General features: G+C 48.8%; 5 protein-coding genes across 5 annotated transcripts; 2 read left to right on the top strand and 3 right to left on the bottom strand.

The window, feature by feature from the left end:
- Window positions 1-1097: 1097 nt before the first annotated feature.
- Window positions 1098-2563, bottom strand: Aspvir_001431 (casein kinase 1 family protein; the record flags this gene model as incomplete). Its single annotated transcript, XM_043266553.1, has 4 exons — window positions 1098-1194; window positions 1326-2352; window positions 2415-2487; window positions 2552-2563. The coding sequence occupies 4 exons, from the start codon at window positions 2561-2563 to the stop codon at window positions 1098-1100; spliced, it is 1209 nt and encodes a 402-aa protein (XP_043122488.1).
- Window positions 2564-5393: 2830 nt separating this feature from the next.
- Window positions 5394-10066, bottom strand: Aspvir_001432 (putative cell polarity protein (Tea1); the record flags this gene model as incomplete). The annotated part of the gene is made up of 4 exons (XM_043266554.1): window positions 5394-8946; window positions 9007-9289; window positions 9357-9753; window positions 9812-10066. The coding sequence occupies 4 exons, from the start codon at window positions 10064-10066 to the stop codon at window positions 5394-5396; spliced, it is 4488 nt and encodes a 1495-aa protein (XP_043122489.1).
- A 3196-nt stretch (window positions 10067-13262) lies between these two features.
- Aspvir_001433 (ubiquitin-binding TORC1 subunit KOG1) lies at window positions 13263-17886 on the top strand (the record flags this gene model as incomplete). Its single annotated transcript, XM_043266555.1, has 6 exons — window positions 13263-13733; window positions 13802-16525; window positions 16601-16851; window positions 16907-17240; window positions 17296-17633; window positions 17697-17886. 6 exons carry the CDS (start codon window positions 13263-13265, stop codon window positions 17884-17886), a joined length of 4308 nt encoding a protein of 1435 aa, XP_043122490.1.
- An 884-nt stretch (window positions 17887-18770) lies between these two features.
- On the top strand, window positions 18771-19641 carry Aspvir_001434 (uncharacterized protein; the record flags this gene model as incomplete). Its single annotated transcript, XM_043266556.1, has 2 exons — window positions 18771-19311; window positions 19367-19641. 2 exons carry the CDS (start codon window positions 18771-18773, stop codon window positions 19639-19641), a joined length of 816 nt encoding a protein of 271 aa, XP_043122491.1.
- A 91-nt stretch (window positions 19642-19732) lies between these two features.
- Window positions 19733-20704, bottom strand: Aspvir_001435 (glutathione S-transferase; the record flags this gene model as incomplete). Its single annotated transcript, XM_043266557.1, has 4 exons — window positions 19733-19966; window positions 20042-20458; window positions 20506-20582; window positions 20644-20704. The coding sequence occupies 4 exons, from the start codon at window positions 20702-20704 to the stop codon at window positions 19733-19735; spliced, it is 789 nt and encodes a 262-aa protein (XP_043122492.1).
- Window positions 20705-26262: the final 5558 nt, after the last annotated feature.

Raw genomic sequence — 26262 nt, forward strand, 5'->3', positions numbered from 1 at the left:
ATAGCTTTCGAGTTGGCTCGCGATGGATCCTCACAGGTTGCCTGCCTCCTGGACACAATGCGAGAGAGCGTAGAAGAACAAATCAAAGCCATAAGATGCCGTTAAAGTAAACACAAATCGACGTGATACCACCCCGGAAGCGACCCTAGCCATTTTCCGTCGCCAAATACCCAAACGCAGAGACGCATTTCCCTCGTGCCTGACCCACTGCAAGTCGTCCCATAATCTTCATAACCGGACAGTCGTGAGATAAGTTTGTTGAAAAGGACAACAGCAGGGGCGTCAAAAGTAGACACCCAGAAACTGCCGTCTCCACCACATCATCGCAGGTCGTTCGTTCTGTCATCGTCCCCTGTTGACACGTCGATAACTCACAAGCAAAACGATGGAAAGTACATGAAAGCATGCAGGACATAAGAAGACGATGGGAAGTGCAAGAGCAAGATGGGGTTGGAAAAGTATTGAAACAGGACAGTAGATGATCAATTTGAGGATCCCCAGTGACATTTGTCGGTATTCCGATAAAGTCGTTTCGTCACAATACTGATGATCCCGTTTATGCATCTCTTATCACCCAACCCACCCGGCAAATTGCTGGGACTGAAAATCTCGATTCAAATATGAATTCGAGTGACTGGACCAAGGTGGGCAAAAGGGTAAAATATAGCCGCAGTAAAAGGCATTTCGAGGCTGCTATCGATTTCCCTTCAAAAAATCGTTCGCGGATCGAGTACAGAAGTCGTGAAAATAGTGGGGCTGTCGAGCGTTGAAAGAAAAGCCTCCACCGAGTGAAAACACGAAACACTGATAAGCGAACTCGCGAAGTTGAGAACGATGAGCGGTCCGTCGAAGCGTTGTAGATCGAAAGACGATCGGGACTGGATAAAGGGCTGATAGAGTGCATGGGAACAACAAAAGGAAAAAAAGAATGGAGATCCAAGGCAAAAGAAGTCCGAGAAGATTGCTGCACGATGCAGATAGGTACCGTGATGACAGGAGGTCCCGGGCTTCAAAGTTGGTGTAAGTTGTTGGCATGCAGGAAGCTGAAATACGATCAAAAGACGAGTAAAATCAAGCTACGCTGCCGTGCTGCACAATTAGTACCACTGAGCACCGTATCCATCGTCCCGCTTCGCACGGCTACCGGCAGGCCCATAAGCACCTGAAGCAGCAACCTTGGAAGCAGAGCGCAGCCTAATGCCGAAGACTATGAGATTAGTCAGATTCTGAAAACTGAAAAGGCCCTCCACGCGCAGAGCGGATCTTGAACACCAAACGCAGAGGAAAGGGGTTCCCTACACGGAACCTAGGTTTCAGATACTCACATCCTGTCACTCCCTCCCATAGCACGGTTGGTGTCAGGGGTGTTGTTGAGCGTGCTGTGATCGAGGACCTTGCGACGCTGGCTGGAGATAGCACCAGGCTTGGCAGCAGTAGCAGGGGTAGCCATGGGCGCCTGAGCTGCAGCTGCATTTTGGCGGCCGTCAGCCTCCTTGTCCTTCTTGTTATTGGTAGCGTCCGCAATCATAGCAGCGTTCTTCTGGTACTTGTAGACGGTCCAGTCGAACACGTAATCGTACTGGTAGGACTCGCGGACGAACAGGTCGCGGAAGATCTTGCGGAGGTAGGAGTAGTCAGGCTTGTCATCAAAACGCAGGGAGCGAGTGTAGTTCAGGTAGATGGAGAACTCGTTGGGGAATCCACGGCAGAGGACCTCGGTCGGAGTGGTCATCTTCTTTTCCATGATACGGTCGTACTTTTGCTTCTTGGTGGCCGCCTTCAATCCCTGCCAAGGGAGAGTGCCACGGCAGAAGTAGAGCATGACGTATCCAAGAGATTCCATATCATCACGACGAGACTGTTCAACACCGAGGTGAGTGTTAATACTAGCGTAACGGGCCGTTCCGGTGAGGTTCTTGTTCTCGCGGTATGGGATATGGAAGTGCGTCTTGGGATCACGGTACTTCTTGGCAAGACCAAAATCAATCACATTGACTTGGTTTCCACGCTTGCCGATACCCATCAGGAAGTTGTCGGGCTTGATATCACGATGGATGAAGGACTTGGCGTGTATGTACTCGATTCGGGAGATGAGTTGATCCGCCAGGAGAAGCACAGTCTTCAGGGAGAATTTGCGGTTGCAGAAGTTGAAAAGGTCCTCCAAACTGGGACCCAAGAGGTCGATGACCATGGCGTTGTAGTCACATTCGGTACCGAACCAGCGGACAAACGGGATTCCAACACCACCAGCGAGCGATTTGTAAACCCGAGCTTCATACTCGAGCTGGGGGTGCTTGGCCTTGACACTCTCGAGCTTGATGGCAATTTCCTCCCCAGAGATGATGTTGGTACCTGTATCTTTTTGTAAGCTGTTGCTCACGGGCCGACTTCCTCAAAAAGTATCAGTGCCATACCGAGATAGATGTCACCAAAACTACCGCTTCCGATCTTACGGCCGATACGGTATTTATTACCGACTCGCAAATCCTGTGTTGTGACTACATTAGTACAATGTACAAGGGTCGAAGGATGCATTGATGTAAATACTAACCATGGTCGTCATCTTGACTGTCGATTTTAGGCACAGCTGAAAGCTGTGGCTGGAGATGATGTCAAAGACTGTAGGAAAGAATTGTAAGTTTTTGGTCAAACAGTAAACGATGTCGACGCAACGTGGACAAAATCCAGGAAGACGAGTCCAAGAAAGGGGTCCAATAACGGAAAAGGCCAATGTTGTGAAGAACAAGCGAAGGGCTTGAGAGTGGTAGGATGGGTGAAAAAGTGGAAGCTCCAGCCTCCGGCGCGTAGTTGCTTGGCAAAGTGAGTGAATTGGCGATGAGGCTGCTGCGGGTGGGAAGCTGCTGACGGAAGGAGACGCCTCAACAACGACTTAACAGGAGAAGAAAGGCCACCAAATAGATGTGGGAACCCCAAAAAAGTGAGAGTAGAATGTTGAAAAAATGTATTCCTGGTTGTTTTGTTGCAGACAGAACGGGTGTGGTGATGAGGGCGACTGATTCCGACTGTAGAGGCGCGACCGAAGAAAAGGCGGAGGGGAGAAGAGAGGGAAAAAGGAGACCGAGAGGCCAACTCACCTTAATAATGGGACACGTAGAAAATGCAGAGATGAGACGCGTAGGAATTAACAGACAGGAAAGAACTGCCTGCTGTTGAAAACAAGAAGGAAAAAACGAAACAAAAACCAAGGGCAGAGCCTTGATATCGGAAGGTGGAATCGGGGGGGAGAAAGAGACGAAGGGAAGAGGAGGAAGGAGAATAAGAGAGGAGTTTGAGTGTTGGGTTTGGGTGTACGGAGTTACTGAGCGTAGGTAACTAGGTACCTAGGTAAGAGGGGGCCGGGTAATGGTAAGTAAAAGCGGTGATGGAGGTCTGTCGGACGTTAGGCACAGCTCAGCGAAAAAGAACTCAATTAGAGAGGCAAAGAGGAGGCAAAATCTGTCCCAGAAAGAAGCTAGGCAGGTATTGTATTGTATGTAAGAAGACAATATGCTGTATTACAGTAAGTATCTAGATTATCGATTATCTTCACCTGATATCAAGCTACCTAATAATAACAACACAATCCGGCTATTTCGTTTCATCATGCTGCCAAGGGCCATCAAGCCATCAATCATCAAGCAAAGCAAGAACTAGAACAAGGAATGTTCTTCCAGGCGAGATACGCGGCCATGCAAGGAAGAATCGAAATGGTAGACGATCAACGTCCGACGATAGCCAAGTACAGCGGTCAGCCCCCAACCTGATATGATTAGCCTTTCTTAGTTCTATTCTACCGATATCAACATCGAAAGACAGTTGAATTAGTGTCCTACACCTACGGACAAGTATCACATCGCAAAGAAGATAAAACCCATCGCTCTCCATCCATTTCCTCTTGCATTGAGATACAGTGAGTTCCATTTAATGAGTGGCAACTAACTTGGTATCAGGCGGCGAAAGGCTGTGCCTTTGCATCATTTCATCATCTCACCTCCATAGCCACACTCATACCCAGGATCAAACAGCTTATAGGCAGATAATAATCTGGAAAATTCCAGGATTTCACTCCTCATCCTATCTGCTCGGCCGACCATCCCAGGACTCTCCAACAGTATCGTATGCCGTTGCCTGCTCAGATGACCTCGTCTACCTGAGTTAGTAAGTACTTACCTTTCCCACGCGCGTGTATCTGTATGGTAATTACGAAACGGATCGACCCTTATAAAGCACCGGACGTCTATTTGGGCAGAAACAGCTTCATAGCAGCCAGGTCATGTGTTTGGCTGTCAGTGTTTCTCGTACCTTACTCCATACCATGTACATATCAAGGATAATCCATACACCAGCCTGCACAGCTCATGTCTTCCGTACAAGGCTCAATTGGATGGACAATCGCCGCAATCTCATGAATCAAGATTCGATGTCTAGAGCTGCATATGTAGAGACCCTCCGCCTTGTATATCTTACTGCCGTCCTCTCACCGCAATGTTACTGCGGCGCATCACCCACTCATCAGAAATTTCGCGTAGAGATTTTGGTCGCTATGAACTTGGCCAAAGCATGCATCTAGAACTGACTTGCTCTATTGCTTGTGGTAACCAACTGGTTTCGAGCCAGAAGATGACACCATACACGCAGCCAGATCAACCAACGAACCATGAGATTGTCCTGGCGGGCCATAAGACACCTGGCTTTACTCAAATGGTTGTTCAGAGAAATCTGCGTTTCATTGCAGATGATTCTCATGTTAAATATCACCTTATCCTATATGCCAGCGAACACTCTGGACTCTTAACGAGCCGGGATACGAGTTTGCTGGCACCAGTCCTTGCGAAGCAAGCAAGCTGGGACGCCAGCTTGCTGATCTATGATTAGCCGCAAATGCAGTCAACTACATCCAACTGAGCAATCTCAAGCTTCAAGAGCAACCAGCTTTCATTGAGAAAGGTACATCTGACCAGGATCAGGCAGAGGCTCCTTGAAGCACAAGTAACTAGTAGTACAGTCAGGATCAGGTAGCGAGATATTGAAGGGGTATAAAAGAGGACTCAACAGAAAACTGAGGAAAGGAGAGAAAAAAGAAGGAACAGATAGTATAGTGCCAAAATAAGAAGTAAAAGGAAATACTCTCGAACATGAAGCCGTTTTCGAATCCTTTTCCCACGAAAACAGAATTTGGATTGAATTCGATAGGGACAGAGAGCATAAGGGAATTTGACATCGCAAACATGCCTAGGAGATAAACAACATGAGATAACACAGGATAGAGACAATTCCCAAGGGTGATGATATGGTGGTCGCACGGTTTCGGACTGGATGAGAGGCCGTGGCATTCCTAATTTCATGGCAACGTCAGAAACCGGAGAGTTTGTATCGTATACTGTTGGACCGGTCTAGATCATGTTCGCTGCCGCTTGTTCCTCGGCCGCGCGAGGCTTATTCTTCTCTGGAGAGCTTGCTCTTGCTTCCTCCTCGTCCAGTTTCCGCCGCCACTCGGCCAGACTGTCACTCAAGCCATGGGTCTCCTTGGTTGGAGTTCGATCAAAGTCTGATTGAGTGCTCAATCGGTAGTTGCGATTGGTACTCTCCCAGTGACTGCGCAATGCCTCCAGCTCATTAGCAAGAGAGTCCAAAGCCATGGAGCCACGATTGTCAGGGAACGGGTCATCTTGCGACACGGCGCTGTCTGCCCTTGGCCGACCACTGACACCACTGATCGTGTTGCTTGATGCATTACTGTGGGTTCGCGAGATACCGTTCATGCCCTGAACAGGCTGCGACTGTCGTCGGTAATGCCCGACGGAGGCTTCAACTTGATCCAGAAGCATGGCGACCTTTTGGTCGGCGTCTGATGCGCGAGCCTCGAGCAGGGCGTTCTCTTGCTTTAGCTGCTCCAGTTCCATCCGATTCTTCTCTGCTGCAGCAATGAGCTCCTGTCTGACGGTCTCATATTCTGACCGCGATTTGTCCTTTTCAGCCTCGGCGGCAGACAGGTCCTCCTTCAGTTTCGCAATCTGACTCTCGAGGTTGGCAATGGAAGATGTAGTATCTTGCTGCAAGTCAGAGATGGACTGCTGCAGCTTCGAGCGCTCAGCTTCCCATTCCGCTGGTGCTTCTGAGCCCTGGCCGGATGCCTGACTTATGCTTCTTTGCGCCGCTTCGAGATCGGCCTGAATCTTTGCATTTTGCGCCTTATAGCGGGTCAGCTCATCCTTCATCCGCTTGAGCATCTTTTCGGTCCCCTTGACATAGTGAACGGCGGACTGATAGTCGTTTTCGAGTTGCTCCAGCTTCTCTCTATACGCACGGTCTGCTTCCTGCTCCCGAGTTTCAAAGGATGCTTTGAGTTCTTCATGGGCCTTCAAACTAGCCGATAGTTGCTGTTCCAGCTCACGAAGTCGACTTTGCTCGGGCGTGCCGAATCGAGAGCCCGGGGATTCCAGCCTGGGAGAACGCCTGCTGTCAGTATAGCTGACTCCACGCTCTGCGAGAATGTCCTTCAGAGTGGCGTGCTGGATGGCCAGGGCTCCAGCCTCTCGCTGCTGATTCTCCAGCTTTGACTTGAGCTCTCTGTTCTCAGCAGCATGGGCTTGGCTCTCCTTCATAACGGCCTGGAGCTGTCTGCGAAGTTGCAGGCCTTCTCGGCTAGCTTGCTCTTGGTAGGCCTCAAGCCCAGCGATTCTCTCTTCGGCTCGCCTCAGTTTGTCGGCTGCCTCATCAGCCGCAGCCTGGTTGGCCTTGGCCAGTTTGTTAGCCCTTTCAACCTGAGCTTCCAGAGCAGCCACTCGCTGGTCGGCTATGGAGCGGACAGACGTCTCGGAATCGAAGGAGGAGGCGCGTTCAAGTCCGGCCAGAAACGCGTTCTTGTGAGTCTCCGCTTCTCTGGCGTTGCTTTCAGCCAACTCCTCTGCATCCCGCAGGCGCCGGGTGGCGTTCTCCAGCTCGGCAGTCCTTTCTTCGTGCTCCGATCTCAACTGCAGTAGTTTTCTTTCAAGTCCTTCCCGCAGCTCCCGTTCTTCCTCCAGTTGCCTTTCGAGCAGGGCAGTTTTCTCCGAGGATGCAGTTACAGCTTCCCGAAGACTGCCGAGATTGTTACCAAAGTCCCTCAGACGAGATGATGAGTCTTCAAGCCTCTTAAGCAGTTCCTCCTTATCCAGCGTGAGTTGTTTCAAGGAGGCTTCAGCTTCTGAGCGTAGTAAGGACTCCTCTCTTGCTGACGCCTCCGCGCGGTGAAATTCTGCGCGTAAGCTCTCCACCTCCAGTGTATTGTTCTGCATCTCCAGCTCGGCCAGCCGCCTCCTCGTAGCTTCACATGTCTCTTCGGCTAGTTCCCTGCCGCGCTTCTCTTGATCCAGCTCTGCTGAGATTGCTTCCAGCTTGGATTTCAGTTCATTTTGAGATGCGAGGGCCAGAGCTAGCCGTCGGCCCATTTCGGTTGACCGGTCGGCTATCGCTTCATCTGGATCCTGCGAGCTTCCGTCAGGCTGCGGAGTACCCCTTTGGCTTCCACCGTGAGCTGCGAGCTTGGCGCGCGAGTAAGCTGCTTCATTGACAGCCACATCTCGCTGATGTTCTACTTCGGCGACTCTCTTAGAGGCGATGGCAGCCTGTCGATCCACTGTCGCCTGCATTTTTGCAAGCTCTGCCCGCATTGCAAGGAAGGCCTCAATCAAGGGCCGATCCTCATCCGCAAACATCTCTGCCGCACGCTCGTCCGCGATGGGATTGTTCGAAAAGTTTATCGTGTATCCGGCTTTCTTGGCCAGTGCAAGTTCTGAAGCATACCACGCATTGCGATTCTTGGCTGTCTCCAGCTCCTTGATCAGAGCCTCCTGGTGAGCAGTAAGCCGGGGAGACCGGGGCTCATCCCCAATGGACTTGGAATTCCTGTGACCTCGGGATTCGATCGATCCATCAATACTGGCATGCCGCCCCAGAACAGACTCGTCCGCACTATCCAAGGAGCCGCGTTGGCGATGTTGACGTAGAGAGCGCTGTCTGGCTAAAGGAGCAGCTTCCCCAGCCTCCATGGCTCTGGCAGACATTCTTGACGGCGTTTGAGTGGGAGTTCGATGTCCACTCGACATAGGCCCTGAGTCGTTAGCAGAGCGAGGGTCTTTGGAAGAATCTCTCGCCACCGGGGACTCCCTGTCTCTCTCGGATGCGATCGCGCGGACAGTGTCTGCTGCCGGACCGCCGTAGTTACGATCGGTTGGCGTTTTACTTCTGGAATTCATGGCGTGCTGTGGCGTGCTGCCTCGGGGACCAGGCGTTGGTGCCTGACCTGGCGGAGGAGGGCCAGCGGGTGCCTGCGCGATGGACGCTCTTGGTAACCGAGAGCCCGGGCCTGGGCCATGGTCGCCTGGTCGACCATTTGGGGTTACCATCATACTCTCCCTTGCTTGACCTGGTCCTCGCCGTAGCTGTGAGTCTGCAGGAGGTGGATTCTGCGCCTCTCGCGACGTTCGGCCAGTTGGCGCCCCGTGTCTGTCATTGCTTCCTTTTCTAATGGCCAGGGGAGGTGCAGCGACCTTTTCCCCGTTCTGGGTTTCGGTCGGGTAACGAATCTTGGCGGTGTCAAGAATATATGTCATACTGAGCTCCACTGGATCCCTGGGTGCAGAGCTTGGCTCACCGGCCAAGACGATGATTTGTTTGCCAAATGCTGTCATACTGTGGCCTGATCTCGGGGAAGGTGCTGGTCCCATATTTTGAAAAGAATACCATCGCCGAGACGTGATGCGGAAAGCGGCTAAATCTCCCAGGTCGATGCCTTCGTCCGTACGACCACCGAATATATACATGACGTCGTTGACAAGAGCCGCGGCATGTCCTTCGCGAGGAGTGGGGATGAATCCGACACAATCCAACTGAGACCAGAGATTCGCTCGCGGGTCGTAAGACCAGACATCGTTGAACCATTGCAGGCCGTTCGTACCACCAAACCTTTATGAGATGAGCAACCCGATCCGATAAGGATTAAAAGATAAGAGGTGAGATTCTTACAAGTAAAGCTTGTCATTGAAACTGACCATCGTATGATTGGTCCTCGCGGGAGGAATCTGACCAGGGGACGGTCCTCCCTCGTGGCTGTTGCGAATCAGAAACTCCCATTTATTCGCAGGATTCTGGAGCTGATTGAGATCGAAGGCGACAAGATCGTTGAAAAAGTAACCTTCAACCTGACCCCCAAACACGTAAAGCCTGGAACCAAGAATATTAATGGTGTGGCCATAACGTCCTGCTGGACGAGGGTTGGGGGGAATTGCCCGCGACCACTGTCGGGACGCTGAGGGAAATCATAACGTCAGCAAGGTGAACGGACATGCAACACACCAAAAAAGGTGAATACTCACAGGTGTTGAGAAGATATAGAGTGTCGTCCAAGCTGTCATTTTCATCGACCTTCGTATCTCCTCCGAACACGATGAAAGCATTCCCGACTAGCAAACTTGCATGGCCGACTCTAGGACCGGGTCCCTCAGAAACAGTAGCAATGGGGAAGCATGACAAATTTCCGCCGCTGCTTTCAACCATCCAAAGATCGCCCTTGACAGTAGATCCATCGATCAATCCACCCATCACGTAAATGTCGCCTTCTTTCGAAGCGACCGCGTTGATTGCTGCACCATATCGCGGGAATGGATTTCCTTGGGGTGAGGAGAAATTGAGTCGACGTTGCGACCAGGGGTAGAGCGAAGCACCGGGGCTAGAATTAGGAGGGGTCGTCATGGCTTGTGATGGTCGTTGTGCCTATAATGCCAGAGTCAGAATGTGCATCATAGCGCTCCTTTGTTCCGCAACCACCAACCTGAGATTCGGATTCGGCTCTCGGCCGCGCCCTTTGATGTTCAGGACTGCTCGTGCTATTGACTGAATTCAATGAATTGTTGTAGCTACTGCTGGGTGTAGGTGTTTGAGAGATTCCTCCGCTCTGCTCCTTCGTTCCATTAGGAGCACCCGGCGATGTGACTGCTGGAGCACCTTCTGAGGTATGTACATTCCTTGTCGCCGGTGGTAGGCCGGTAGCCTGCTGATTCTTCTTTGATTTGAACAAGAATGACATCGTGGATATTCGATTCGTAACGGTCGTTTAGAGCGCAAGATCGTGTGGTGCAGAACACTTAGACCAAAAACCAAAGCTAGTGTAAACCGGTGCAATCACGACTCTCCACGAGCCTCAATGATAAGCTGCATAGAGCGAGAAATCGTAGCGAATGTCAGTGGAAAGGAGCAAGCGCCAGGCTGAAGGTTACCCGTACGAGCGAAGAGACCGACTGATCGATGGAGGGAGGCAATGCAACGTTCGGGTTCGAATATTGAAGCCAGCGATGAGAAGTCTAAAGTGGTTGTCAGAGTCTTGATGCGACTGAGATCATAATTCGTTCTGGGGTTTGTAAATAATACCTTGGTGCAGTAGTGGCCGCAGAACCCCCTACTATCCCTAAAACAACCTCACACAAGCACAACTGCGACTCCGAGCGAGCATAGGAGATTATACGGAAGCGAAAACGAAACGCAAACGGGACGGAAGAAAGAAAATCGTATTAAAGAAAACAAAAAAGAATGAAAAGGGAGAAAGAGGGAGAGTGAGGAAGATAGAGAGAAGGGAAAGCGAGGGAAAAAAGAAATGAAAGGGAAGCGGAGAAGTACGATGTCAAGAACTCAAGATGGCCAAATCAGTCAAGGTAAGGCGGTTTGCGGGTTCGTATGGGGTGGGATTGGAGCAACCGCAGCAGCAACAGCAGACAAGTCTTTGGGCGGTTCCGGTGTTTCAAAGTTCCCTGAACAGCATTGATTATTATTAGTGGTAATTCTTATTCTGCATTAAGGCTGGTAGATAGATGGCCTTGGTGGCTTACTATTATCGAGCGGTTGATGGAAGGGGAAAAATTGAGCCACGACGGGGCCACGAGGTTGGAATCGTTTTTCCACCAGAGTTCAGATACTTAGACGGTTGATAGAAAGTATCTAGATAGATAGAGGTGGCTCATTATATAGAGTAGCTACTTTCAAACTTGCTCGAGACCAGACTGAGCTCCAATTGCCTCGATTGTTCGAACACAAGATGCTAGCCATCAATGATGTCTTGAGCGGATTCATTCTCTTCCTCAGTGGTCGACAGCGAGCGTTTCTAAAATCTAGCCCGTCCAACATCCTAATTAAACCAACCTCCCGTACAGCCATGGACGTTATGCTACTTGGTTACCAACCTTACAGCTTCAACCAAGAACAGCCTCAACATCGTACAGAAATTATTGCTCTTGTGATGCATGTTTGCTTTGGGGCGACCATTGATCATGCACCGAATTCTTTCTGCAAATCAAACCCGAAAGATCAAGGATAAAGGATACCATTCCTTCCAAATGAACATGTGAGGGCCCGAGAGTCCTTGGCTATGTCGGAACGAAGATTAAGTGTGGCCTCCTTCATTCCTGTGCTTGGATTGTTATGACAGTACAGCACAACCTGAAGACCCTGGGCTAGATACTACCTTAGACTTAAGTATATTCATGCGAATTGTCCATTTGGTGGATGCATCGCGATCGCGAGTCCATGTCGAATCCTTGCCTAAGATGCATCCTAATTTATGAGGAGCGAGCAACCTACCTTACTTTGCAATGTGTGCTCATGGCCGCAAAGATTTACTACGTATCATTATCATGACGACCTACGAATCAGGGAAGATCATACCCTTAAAGCAATTGGTGAGGACGATCTCACTAAAGTACCTCTGCTCTCTTTGGGCCGTTGCAAAGAGGTGGAGAAGCAAATCAAGAGATGATGAACATCGTGATCATCTGTCTACCTATGTGCCTCTCTATTTGCATCATTCCATGTCCCATGGACGGGGAGGAGGGGATCACGAATTAATCTAATTGGGGGTTCCTGGATTCAAAATTCAGGTACCAACGCGAGGTTGGGAGGGGATTCGCAGGGTTGTTGGGCCTATCAGCGGCCGCATATTCTATTTAGTCCCCCCTGACAGAAGCAAAGAGGTACCTAGGAAAGGGATGATGGAGAACATATAAGCTAACAATGAGATGGAATTCCACTCTGTCTGCTTCGAGGATCGAGGGCTTTGGGCGTCTCCTGCTCCTAATATTATTACTATTAGGTAGGCACCTAGTACTCCGTGAGCCTGTCTACTATCTACCTTGGTAATAATTTTGCAGGCGGACCGTTTTATGCTCTTGCTCTCAACACTAGTGGCGCCTTGTTTGTGTTAGCCTTTTGTATTCGGTCTCGATGCACGTGTCATCTATAATCCCTGTCACGACGGCATTGATACTCGAGAAAATCATGATGCACTCGCAAGAAGAGCAAGGTAGTTTCAGAAATACATATCCTGTATGGGAAGCTTCGTCTAAACCGAGAGATCTTTGCGCAGTCGAGCTCCCGATTGATAGGGTGTCACATGTCCATCACGTGACGTACGACTTCCCTACATCTTCCCAGACTGCCTGTACGTAGCACTAGAGATAGCATCATCATAATACTTTCAGTTTCTTCATACGTTTCCAACCACGTAGTACGGAGATACTACATAGGGGCTCGTACAGGACGGAGTCAGATTATGGTCCTACAACAGCAGAACATAGAACACTGTCGGACTGCACTCGAGGTCAAACTTCTAAAATAAGAATCAAAAGTAAAATGTTGATCCGCGGTTTTCCAAGTACACATTGCGGACAGTACTTTCTTCCTCACTCAGCAATACTAGCACCAAAACCCGAGTATTTGAGTCGCTGTGCATCTGTGATGTAATAATGCTAATGCCGGCAGACTACCTTAGGAGGAAGATGGGGACCGGATTAAGTAATGTTCCACTATCTCCCCCGCCAAGACATCACCGCCGGAGCTTATGAACCTCGTTCACTCCCAACCACGGCGACAGACAGCTGCTTGTAACGCTGTGGGCCGGGATTGAGCTTACTTGTTACGGACTTGTGGGCAAGCTTGCACTCATTTATCTTGTTGACTTGATTCCGGATATTCCAGGGAAACCGTCCCTTTGTCGAGTGAGGACTTCCTGTTTGGACTGGCTCCCGGAGGAGGTATGATAATCATCTACGGAGTACAAGGTAGGAATTCATTTCTGCTACCCGCTGGCAAAAAATTCACTTTGGAGTCTGCGGACATTGTCATAGCAGACATAGTACTTAGCGATATGACAGGTGGCTGATTAAGCGCAATTTTGATATTCAGACCCTCCTTTCTTACGGTGACGCCATTCAGAAGATGATCACCTCTTACGCACCATGAGGGATCCCACCATCAATATGGAGCAAGACATTGCAGCGAAACCGCAGGCGACCAGCCTTCAAGTTGAACCACGCAAGAATCAAAAGTCTGTCCGTGTCGCTTTCGGTCCGGATTTGGACACTTATATCCCTCCGCGCGACAAGTCGCCCGCGCCCTCCTCAGGCCACCACAGATCTTACACCACCGTTGAACATTCGCAACCATCTTTATCGTCGCTTCACCGACCAGCCAGTTCATCAACAGGAGATAATTCGGCAGTCTTCGAGCCCAGTCCTCGGTTGACTTCAGATCGGGCTTCAGACTCAAGCGGAAGACCGACAGCAGCTCTGAAAAGGGCTCGAAGTGACTATGGGCCGAGACTGGGATTCGACAAGTCCGCGGTTGCCGATGAGGAAGAAGACTTCGCCATGCGACATGGATGGCAGGAGGAGTACACCTCGAGCGAGTATCTTAAGGTTCTACACTCGGTAAGCAGGCGGCGCGGCGCGACTTCACCATCCTCATTGGGCCCGGATGATTGGCTGACTCTTTCAAGAACTTTTATATGTACTTCACGGAGAAGCGGCACGATACGAACGGCATTCCAAGAGACCCAGTTGGAAGCTGGCCCAGTCAGGATTGGCGCATGAAGGATCGCTTGAAGACAGTTTCGGCTGCCCTCGCCATCTGCTTGAACATCGGCGTCGACCCTCCTGACGTGGTGAAGACAAACCCATCAGCCAAGCTAGAATGCTGGGTGGATCCTACATCGACCACGGGCGGTGGCCAGAACAAGATAATGGAGCAGATTGGAAAGAAGTTGCAAGAGCAGTACGAAACTCTCAGCTTAAGAACTAGGTACAAGCAGTATCTTGACCCTTCAGTTGATGAGACGAAAAAGTTCTGCATATCCCTGCGTCGTAACGCTAAGGACGAGAGAGTTCTTTTTCACTACAACGGTCACGGTGTTCCCTTACCTACGCAATCGGGAGAAATCTGGGTGTTCAACAAGAACTATACTCAGTACATTCCAGTCAGTTTGTATGATTTGCAATCCTGGCTCGCTGGCCCCAGTCTCTTCGTTTTTGATGTTTCCCATGCCGGGAACATTGTGCAGAATTTCCACACTTTCGTGGAGAAACACGAAAAGGAGAACCTTGAAGCCAAAAAGCGTGACCCGAACGCTGTTGTTCAAAACTACGGGGATTGCATCCTTCTGGCAGCTTGTCAGAAGAACGAGTCACTGCCTACCAATCCCGATCTTCCCGCAGACCTTTTCACCTGCTGCCTAACCACACCCATAGAAATCGCACTGCGCTACTTCATTCTGCAGAATCCTCTCCAGACGAACCTCTCAATCGACGAATTCAGAGTCCCTGGTCGTTTGCAGGACCGCAGAAGCCCTCTCGGCGAGTTGAACTGGATTTTCACCGCAATCACTGACACCATTGCATGGAACACATTGCCACGGGCATTGTTCAAGAAGCTTTTCCGACAAGATTTGATGGTGGCTGCGCTTTTCAGGAATTTTCTTCTCAGCGAGCGCATCATGCGCACTTACAAGTGTCATCCGATATCCTCACCCGAACTCCCAGAGACTCATCATCATCCGCTTTGGAAAAGCTGGGATCTTGCTGTTGAGATGGTGTTATCTCAGCTACCAGCTCTCATTGACCATGAAGAAGGCCGCAGACAATACGAGTACCAACATTCCACCTTTTTTGCGGAGCAACTCACTGCTTTTGAAGTCTACCTCTCGTCCGGACCGACCGAAAAGAACCCGCCGGATCAACTCCCTATCGTTCTGCAAGTTCTACTTAGTCAGGCACATCGACTAAGGGCCCTCATCCTCTTGAGCAAGTTTCTCGACTTGGGACCGTGGGCTGTTCATCTCGCTTTGAGCATCGGTATCTTCCCGTATGTCGTCAAACTGCTACAGTCAGCAGCCCAGGAGTTGAAACCTGTCATGGTGTTCATTTGGGCGCGGATTATGGCAGTGGATCACACTGTTCAGAACGATCTGTTGAAGGATAATGGGATCCATTATTTCATCTCTATCCTCAACCCTTCCTCACCCATCCCGGTGGGTAACGCCAGTGAGCACCGAGCAATGTGTGCTTTCATTGTTTCGATATTCTGTAAGAACTATCCTCAGGGACAGAATGTGTGCCTTTCTGGCGAGCTTTTTGACTCTTGTCTGAAGCATTTGACTGATGTGGAAAATCCTTTACTCCGACAATGGTCATGTCTCTGCATCAGCATGCTTTGGTCCGACTTTCCTGAGGCTAAGTGGATGGGAATCCGGTGTGCTGCACCCGCAAGACTCTGTGAGCTCAATTTCGACCCCGTTCCTGAGGTCAGGGCGGCAATGCTCCATGCAGCGACCACGTTCTTGGGCATCCCTGATTTGACAGATCAGGTTGCGCAGATTGAAGAATCTCTGGCGTTGGCTGTGCTGCCCATGGCATCAGACGGTAGTGTCTTGGTGAGAAAGGAACTCCTTGTTTTCTTCTCGACCTTTGTCAAACGCTACCAGAACAAATTCCTGGTCGCCGCGTATGAAGAGTTCCAGGACGAGAAGCAAACCCTTCTCCTTCGATTAGAGCACGACGGCTCTCGAGGCTTCACGCTGGAAGATGTGCAGAATGGAGCTGCCAGTCCAAGTAACAAATCACAGAAGCTGTCGCAGAATACCACGTTCGGCACGATCTGGAAACAACTTCTTATACTCTCTGTTGATCCACATCCTGATATTGCGCAAGATGCTAGCACGATTATTGACTACATTCACCTCGCCCTTCTAGCATCTCCCATGGCGTCGCTTACTGATAAGGTCCGAAAGGAAATTATGGAACTCACTGGCCGGTTGTCACAGAAATTACAAGTTCGCGAAAGAGCGGAATCGAGAAAGGCCGCACCTCCACCAGCTCCCCCTTCCCAGACGACTGCTCCCAAACAGGAAGGATACTTGTCGTTGAGCATTAAAAGAACAGCCAGTGTGGCCGCTTCACTCAAGAATCTTGCTTTCGGTGGACCCTCCCAGACCGAGCAACAATCATCGCAGAGCGTCACATCGCCCACAAAGAGCCGCATGCCCGTCACCCCTCGAGGACGTGCTCCTCCCGAATGGACCCGCCCTCCGGAAGTCAACGACCAGGTCGCTCCCGCGGCAGCTTATCACCTGGCTCCGATTCCAACCTCGCGCGGTTTCGAACCCCGAGACCCATCTCTGGCCCCCGTGATACCCCTTATGAGTCGGTTTCTTGATTGGTCCACAGAGGTAACCCCAGGCCTTCTCCTTTTGATTTTCGAACAGTACACCCGCATCTATGAACATTTTCTTACTCATCTTCAGTATTTCCGTGAGCCCCAGATGAAGCCCAATGAGCCCGACGAACCCGGTAGCGCCGACTACAACGAGCGCCTCTGGAGACGTAGCCGCAACGAGAAGATTATCACGGAAACGCAGCCCCTCAAGGGAAAAGCAGGCAGCAGTCGCTGGGATAACTCTTTGGCCCTGCTTACTAATACCAGTCAGCCCCTGAAGATGTGTTTCCATCAATTTGAGGATCACCTCGCAGTTGCGGATGATCGGGACACGATCGCGTAAGTAAGACTGGCGCAGATTAGTGTCTTGGTGCTAATTTTATTTACCTTTCAGAATCTGGGACTGGCAGAGACACAAGCGTCTCAATAGGTTTTCCAACGGGAACCCCCCGGGCTCCAGGATCAACGAAATTCGCTACATCAATGAAGACGATCAAGCGTTGTTGATGACGGGCTCCTCCGACGGGGTGCTCAAAGTATTCAGAAATTACGAGTCTCCAAAGGAGGTGGAGATAGTGACAGCTTTCCGCGCTTTGCCGGAACTAATTCCAAGCAATAGAAATGCTGGTTTGGTCTTCGATTGGCAGCAAGGCCAAGGCAAAGCACTGGTTGCTGGAGATGTGAAGGTGATCCGTGTCTGGAACGCGGCCACTGAAGTCTGCACCAACGTATGCTCTCCTGACCTCTGGCTTACTGGGTGACTACTGACGCAGGTGTTGACAGGACATCCCTGCACGCTCAGGCTCTTGCATTACCTCCCTTACTTCCGACCAGGTTGCAGGGAACATCTTTGTGGCTGGATTCGGCGACGGTGCAGTCCGCGTGTTTGATCAGCGTCTAAAGCCTACGACCTCGATGGTCAAGGTTTGGCGTGAGCACAAACAGTGGATCACCAATGTTCACATGCAACGAGGTGGATTGAGGGAGTTGGTTTCCGGCAGTCGGAATGGCGAGATCAGATTGTGGGATCTCCGCATGGATGACCCTATCTCGACCATCTATGCCACTAAAGATACCCTTAGGATGTTGAGTGTACACGAGCACGCTCCCGTATTCATGGTGTATGTGCTTCTCCTTTGCTTCTGGATGCTCTCTAGTTCTTTAATTGACCGATTGAATAAAAGGGGCACGAATCGCCATGAGGTCAAGACATTCAACATGGATGGAACATATCTGTCCACGTTTGAACCATACTCAAGCTTCCTGCATCACAACCGCTCTTCCCCAATTGCCAGCACTGCCTTCCACCCACATCGTACCATTCTTGCCTGCGCTGCGCTTCATGATAACCATATCAACCTTGTGAGTTGCTAGGCATCGACTCATCCTTTCGAGCTCCGGTACACGATCTGCACGACTTAGTTTCTCTTTTACCCTTTCTCTATGACTCGGCATTGCATGTCGCACGAGTAGATACGGCGCTTTGGGTTATGAATTTTTAATGAAGGGTTCGGTTTCTTTTCAGTTGACGTGATTTGAGACGCATATTTCTGGCGTAGGACTGTCGAGCTGCAGCAACTCATGGCGTTTGTCATTTTTATCTTATACTTGCCATCTGTCGAATTTTGTTAGCCCTTTCAGCAGTGTACAGCTGCCTCATAATGTACAGCGAACCTGCGATGACCGAGGTCATTTACCAATTTTCCCTGGTCGTGGGATTATCTTTCGTCAAGTGATCTCTGTTATTTACTGCTTCAATCATGATTCATGTATCTGTGACAGTTTATGGGGATCTAATATGAACTCGACTGGAACATTGTACCGTACGGGCGCGAGCTGAGCTCTAGCAAGTTCCAATCTATGGTACCTTCACTCTTGCGGCCAGCATTAGCGGTGTCCTTGGGAGCAGTAAAACCGAACTCTCACGTAACAGACCCGCAAACATCGCAGGACGCGTTTAATGGTTCAGCTTGTACGGCCTCGGTTCGATTGAGGTTTCTACTTCCACGTCGGATCTGCACACACGAGGCGCACACAGCCTTGCTGGGGCAAGTTGCACTCCTGACTCACGAGTCACGACACCTCGTATACAAGCTTGGGCTGCCTGTTAGCAGATCAGCACCGCCACAGCCATGCATTTTGAGTCATTTCTCTCGCTCCTGATTCAAGTCACATAAGTCTTCTGACCCCCAATATATAAGAGCACGATCTACACAACCAACTCAGCACAAACAACCACGCAAAACCTCACGCGCAAAATGTCCATCCCGAAACCCCCCAACAACGCGCAACGCCAGCGCCTCGCCGCCGAAACCCTCTCTCTAACCGAGTACGTCATCAAAGCAACAACAGGCGCCTCGCAGGCCTCCCGCACCCACCCTCACCTCCTCCCACCCATCAAACCCATCTCCAACAGCGCAGCCCGGAGACCGCTGCTTAGCGTCACAGGCCAGGACAGCTTCACCGCCGCGCGGGACATCCTGCAGCGCACAGCCGGCAGAGCCAGGGTGGGTGTCCTCAATATGGCGAGCGAGCGTAATCCCGGCGGAGGGTGGTTGAACGGGGCGCTGGCGCAGGAGGAGGCGCTCTGTCTGCGGAGTACGCTGGCGGCGACGCTTGACCGAAAGTACTACCCGCTGCCGGTGTATGGGGCTGTGTGGTCGCCAGCTGTGGTGGTCTTCCGGGATGAGGTTGCGAGCGGGTGTCGGCTGTACCGGGACGAGGAGAAGTTTCTTGTTGGGGTGGTGAGTTTGGCGGCGTTGAGGAGGCCGGCGTTGACGGCTGATGGGAGGCATTTTGGTATGTTATTTCTCCTTTTTGTAGGGTTTTGGTATGAGGCTAACTTTGTGTTCAGCCAATTCGAATGATGAGTTGGTTTTGAAGAACAAGATGCGCCAGGTCTTTCGGGTTCTTGCTGAGAATGGAATCTCGCATTGTGTGCTTGGGGCGATGGGCTGTGGGGCGTTCAGGAATCCACCGTATGAGGTTGCCAGGATTTACAAGGAGGTTTTGCAGGAGACGGAGTGGGATGGAGTGTTTGAGGAGATTGTCTTTGCGGTGCTGGATACAAGGGGGGAATCGAATTATACCATATTCAAGAATGTCCTGCTGTCTCAGGGTGGTAGATGAGCAGGAGCCTATTTATATAACTCTTGTGTTATGACGAACGATTCTGGATCAGCCAGACTGATCCTGTATTCAAAAGAGAACTGGTTGGCCGTCACGACCTTCCAGGGACAGTAAACTTCCAATCCTCCGGAAACCTTCCATACTGAATATCTTCACGATCACGGAAGATATTCTCATACCGCTCCATATGGGTCTCCGGTAGCTCCGCCTGACGATAATACTTGTGCGCCAAATTCTGCATGGCCGGATCATTCCACATCGTCTCCATCCACTTCACCACATCAGCGCTGGCGCCCTCGAGGGGGAGATTGTACGTGCGGAAGCGCTGTTCGAGCCATAATTTAGCCACTGGTTCAAGCACTCAAGAATAAACACAGTAAACAAGCAAGTTGAAACATACCCAGAGCACCGGCCCGAAGAACGCATCCGCAATACTAAACCCCCCAAACAGGAACCCCTCATCTTTCTCGCCCAGCTCAGCGAGCCGTGACTTCGCTGCCTGTCGCGCATTATCCCAGATCGTAAATAGACGCTGGATATCTTTCTTGGCAGCCTCAGGCACGGGAATATTGCCCGTATACCGCACTACGAAGTTCGTGGGGTACGTGTTTCGCAGCGCTGTGAAACCAGAGTGCATTTCGGCCGCGACACTGCGCGCCATGGCTCTGAGGAGGCGGTCCCGCGGCCACAGGCTAAGGCCGGGGTTTGACTCTGCGAGAAACTCGCAGATGGCGAGCGAGTCATTTATGCGCAGCGTTGAGCTCAAAGAACGGCATTCGAGCAGGGGGGCGAGTCCTGAGGGGGAGAATTTGCGGATCTGGTTTCGGTTAGTGTTTGGATGATTGAAGGAACGGGACAACGGACATCGTCAACTTTGATTTGTTGCTCTGTATATGGAATTTGGAAATACTCCAAGACTATTTCGACGCGAGCAGTCCAGCCTGAAATGATCAGTTTAGCAATTGGCTGTACAAGTGGAGACGAGTGAGGGTGTAGGCGTACTCGAATAGCGGGTGAAGAGCCCAATAAGGTGGTAGTCGGCTAGTTCTTGGTTTGCGGCCATTGCTTGACTTTCTGCTTCTGATCTACTTAAAATGATGTGTATGTCAGAAAAGCAGAGTTGGGGAGAGGAAAGATGACAAGACGATTTATCAGCAGTGGTGGGTCGACAGCAGACGCCCTTCCAGCGACCCACTTAACCTTAGATACGAATGACTTACTGGGAATTCCTGTCAGAATTTAAAGTAGCGTACTAGGTTATAGATATCCTCTGCATGAAGTAGCATTGAGAGCTAAGAATTAATGCTGTGCTTTGTTCCGGTCGCCAGCGAGGTGCAACAACCATCTGCCTTTGAATATATATAACAATTCTCATAATAAAAGCTTAGTGCACTAATGATATTTACATTGACACATTCCAGCCCGTCAGGGAGTATCTCCGAGACTAAAATCAAATGCATATGTACTTCTCAAGCGGAATCTGATCTTTTCATAGTTACTGCACCATGTCAATACCTTCATCTTTAATTAGGGCTGAAGGATTGCCAGGGTTCATGGTTGGCACGTGACCTTCTTCAACGTCAAGTACTGATATATCCGAATGACCCACTGGAAGTATTGAGCATAGTCTTTGAAAATCCATGTGGTTTTATAGTCAGGAAAAGGGCCATTTTGTGAAACTAGTCTGAGGTCACTTTGGTAGGACTATGGTTGATCTCTGGCAGCATCACTGAACCACTGACAATAGATCGCATGATCTTGAGGAAAACAACTGAGACGAGAGTATGTATCAGCCTTCAAAACTACGTGAGGTACAGCCACACAATCATTCCCTTGAAAGGAGAAGTATCACTCGACTTCAAAAGATACCTAGCGGAAACCTTGGGCCCGACGACACTGTGGAACTTGGCCTCATTAAAGGTGTGAATAACAGATTCTTTATATATGTTTGCTGTCCCTTAAATGACCATTACATTTTGAGGCCGTGAATAAATCATCTGACCCTCAGTGATGCGTAAGACCTACAATGACTTGCTCTATGGTAAGAACTAATGCCATTCACCATAATGGAGTATTTAGAACCTCCTCGTTTTGCTGTAAGTGTATAATGGCTGTACCTCCTACCCAGAATAATCTCTGCAATATATTCCGAAAATGGAAGGCACTCTTGGTCACCTTTTTGTCGATACAGTCTCGAGACATTGCCTTCAAATAACTTGCAAAACCGCCTCTACCATATTTGCTTTTGTACTTCGAGTGTCCTTTTTTTACCTTGCATCGCTCATCACGATCTTCCTCTATGCACTTTTCGACGGTTCCCTTCGAGCTCTTGACGATACAGTTCCAACACTCTTAAAGTGGCGGGATTTCCCAGTAGGTAGCATCTGCACCTCGCGCCAACTTTGAGGTTGTTGGTTCCACTGGTATATCAAGTCCCAAGTAAGTGCCCTCGAACCCATCGGACGGGCACTTTGACTGCGGTCTGGCATTCCTCGTACAGACAGCTTACCGGTGGCATAGATTATCAGCACACTTCGACTTGGTCTCGATTCGCGACTCTATACCATTTGAGGACACTCTTCGCTTGCGACTCGCCATAGCTCAACAGGATATCGCATGTTTTAAGGAAGGCGATAAAGATACAGAGAAAGCTCTGAAAGACGATAAGCAGCGGAAGGAATATCTACGCGATATTAAGAAAATGCCGTCGCGGACAATGACGAGAAGATATATGTCGGCAAGTTTGCCTCAACTCGATCGTTTCAGCTCCACATTAGAAACAAACCACCGACGGACCCGCCTACGGGTAATATATTGTCAAGGACAAGAGCAAAGTCAAAGAAAGACGGACATTCAACGGCAACGGAAGAAAACTCATCGGCGGCAAAGCTATGGCCGTTGAGACCAGAATGATCTTGATTCTGCGCATGAGGAGTGGAGTCAAACTATTGATACCATGGCTGGCGGACTATCCAACTTCTCTGCGGCGCATCCCGACTCAGTGAAACACGTGTTCGCCTTGAAGAGATGACGAGGAAATTGTGAACATGGCTCTTGTAAATTTCCTCGACGTGTTGAGCTATTACGGCAAGAAAGCAAGGAGGCTGCGCTGGGATCCGGATAGACAGAATGTGTCCGTCACGATGGGAAATGCTAGGATTGTAGCAAAGACAGATGGCGCCGTCCAAACGAGAAGCACCGAGGGACAGTCAGAACTTCGCCATTGTTGAAGTAAAAACGTTCATCTTGCGAAATTGCGGAAGGACGGTGGGAAACCTGATGCAAACGGGAATCGAGATGGTAGCATGGATCGGCCAAGCGATCCGATAAGAGAAAGAAGTGTCCCCGTAAGTGCTGGCGCAAGCGGTCGTGAAATTAGAGCTCTCAGTTTCTAATAAGAGGTTAGGTACATCTTGATAGGCTCGCATCGACAAGTGGCCATCGTTACATTCCCAAAGTCTGACAAAGGTTAAAGGGATTACCTAGATGAGAATGACTCTCGAGGAGAGTGGTTTTCTGACATTGCATGGCTTTGGTCCCTTCGACATCTTCGATGTGAAGCACATCCGCGTGCTGTAACACCTGGTACTCTGCCTTACCATAGATGCCAACATGAGATACAGTAACGAAGCATGAGAGACGAATGGAGGCACTTCTTGTGGCAGATATTGAGGGGATCATTGGACTCCATCGCAGAGAATTTAATACCACTAGGCTAAGAAGGCGTCCGGACGATGTACTCGTCAGACTAAGGCTACCTATCCATAATCATAATAGTATAATATTCAGCAATGCAAACGCTTTGTTTTATTTCTCACTGCAGACGCCATTGCACCTCAATAACAGACCTTAATCACCTGCCTCTTAATCGATAAACGAGGCTCTTTGAGGCGTATACTGTGGCGGTAGTTCTGATATTATAGCATTTACTAGCAGCTAGAGACCACCATAGTTGCTTAGCCAGATGAATCAAAACTTCTGAGTTAGTTGGTCGATGAATGACGGTGTGGATAAAGTTCAGCTCATTTGAACTAAGTTATAATTAATAACCTTGCCTGTGATGGACAGTAAGTATTAACATTTCTCTGAGTCGTGAGACATAGGTTCTTATATTATAACGGTTTGGTCCACATTTACATGAGAGAGCAGCAACACAAAAGTCAAATAAAGATACTACTTCTTTAATGGTCTTCTACAAAGATAATCCAAGAGGATAATTAGCATCATTGCAACTCCCGGGACTGGGTCATGATATACTGGTTGCTCCACATTCTGTGAGAACAGCTGGATGGAACTCCTCCTTCGAAGTTGTTGTGCTGCCAGTAGGTCAGGTTCCTGCCAAATTTATCTACTGACTGATGGTTCTTTGACATTGATAAGCCACAGGTAGTTTCCAAGTACAACGGATAAATCTCAAGATTCGCTGGGATTGTTGTTAGTAATACAGGGAAAACGCAGATGTAGAAGCATTTTATCATCATTTTCTAACTACAGAGGAATGGATTGTTGTGAACTTGTGATCATAAGGTTTAGCCTGGGAACAGTGGCCCAATTCAGGGAGGCCTTCTACGGCGGACTATTAATACAAAAAGGACTTTTGGTTTTTTTACAATGATTACATCTCACCACACCACCCCTTAGTACGGTCGCACGCACTGCAGTAATATTAAAGTAGTAATTATTAAATAGTAATTATTGAATTCTTATATAGTAGGGATATCGAATCGAATAGTATCAATATCGAATTCTTATATAGTAGGGATATCAAATCGAATAGTATCAATATTGAATCAAATCCTCATATAGTAAGGATATCAAATCGAATAGTATCATTATTGAATTCTTATATAGTAGGAATATTAAATTATTATATACTAAGGTAGTGCCCCTATGTACAGAGTAGTTCGAATTTATATATTTAAGACTTAGGGTATACCCGACCACTTATACTATATATTCAGAATATATATAAGTATAGTGGTATTTAATATCCTACTACTATACCTCTATAAGAATTATATATTACTACTATTTAATTCGATATCCCTACTATATGAATTCGATATTGATACTATTCGATTCGATATCCTTACTATATGAGGATTTGTTCGATATTGATACNATTTAATTCGATATCCCTACTATATGAATTCGATATTGATACTATTCGATTCGATATCCTTACTATATGAGGATTTGTTCGATATTGATACTATTCAATTCGATATCCTTACTATATGAGAATTCGATATTGATACTATTCAATTCGATATCCTTACTATATGAGAATTCGATATTGATACTATTCAATTCGATATCCTTACTATATGAGAATTTGATTCGATATTGATACTATTCAATTCGATATCCCTACTATATAAGAATTCAATATTGATACAACTTTTAATGTTGTGTGGAGGTAGTGGCAATAGGTAATACATGTGGCAAACAGTAAAAAATCCAAAAGTCCTTTTTGTATAAATAGTCCACCGTACCTTCATTTCTAGACCAATCAAATTCACGGATGAGACTAACCCAGACGCCGTTGCCAAGGAATCACCATAGTAGGTAAGGTAGGTACATACTCCACTTGGATCCATCATCCAACATGTTCAGGGGATATCTTGCTAGCAGGCTTCTTGCACTATTCTGCGCAGTGGTGTAGCATCGCCCTAGGAAAAGCCCTTAGGTTGATTCAAGTTTGATTTCTGCCTCTTTTGCGAAGTCTTAAATTATTGGTTTTCTCTTGAACTCATATTGGTAGCTTCATCCTAGAATCTATTATCTCTCAAGTACAGGTACAAGGCCTGAATGCCTGATCCCAAGCGTTATTGAACTATTCATAGTGCTAAATTTTCTTCGAAAAAGGCGAAAGTTGATGACAACTTCCTATATTATTGTAGCTCGTCGGTAAACTGTGTGTACCAGAGTATACACGCCTGATAGTTTCACGGACAATTTGGCTTTGACCTTGCTGCAAATACTGGATACGGTGGATTACGACTCAACCTGAGAGTGTTGGATTTCATGGGAATTTCTGTCCTCTACCTTGTCAGTAAATGGCTTGTACTTGAGGAGATTAGATTACTTTAAAACGCTGGAGGAGATACATGTATCAATTTAACTTGACGCTGACAAGAGGGCTGGTTCTATCAAGAAAGCAGACCGCTCTGCGCATGCTGAAGGAACTCTTTCATGAACGAGAATAAGGCTCTAGACAGTAACAGGATTTTAGAACAGACATAAGAGAGCCGGCATAAGGGAAAAAATCACATAAAAAACCAGACACTTGAAAAGAGCTGGCACAGATATTAAAAAGTCAAACAAGAAAACAAATCACTCGAAAAATGCTGGCTCGTAGGAAGAAACCAGACCCTCTACAAGAGCTGGCGTAATTTGGAGAAAACCAAACCCTCTAAGAGAGATGGCGCAAGTCGGAGAAAACCAAACCCTCTAAGAGAGATGGCGCAAGTCGGAGAAAACCAAACCCTCTAAGAGAGATGGCACAACAGCAAAAACCAAACTTTCTAAGAGAGCTGGCACAGGTATGAGAAAACCAAACCCTCTAAGAGAGGTGGCGCAGGTATGAGAAACCAAACCCTCTAAGAGAGATGGCACAAC

The sequence above is a fragment of the Aspergillus viridinutans genome, assembly GCF_018404265.1.
Source record: "Aspergillus viridinutans IFM 47045 DNA, scaffold_1, whole genome shotgun sequence".
NCBI lineage: Eukaryota > Fungi > Ascomycota > Eurotiomycetes > Eurotiales > Aspergillaceae > Aspergillus > Aspergillus viridinutans.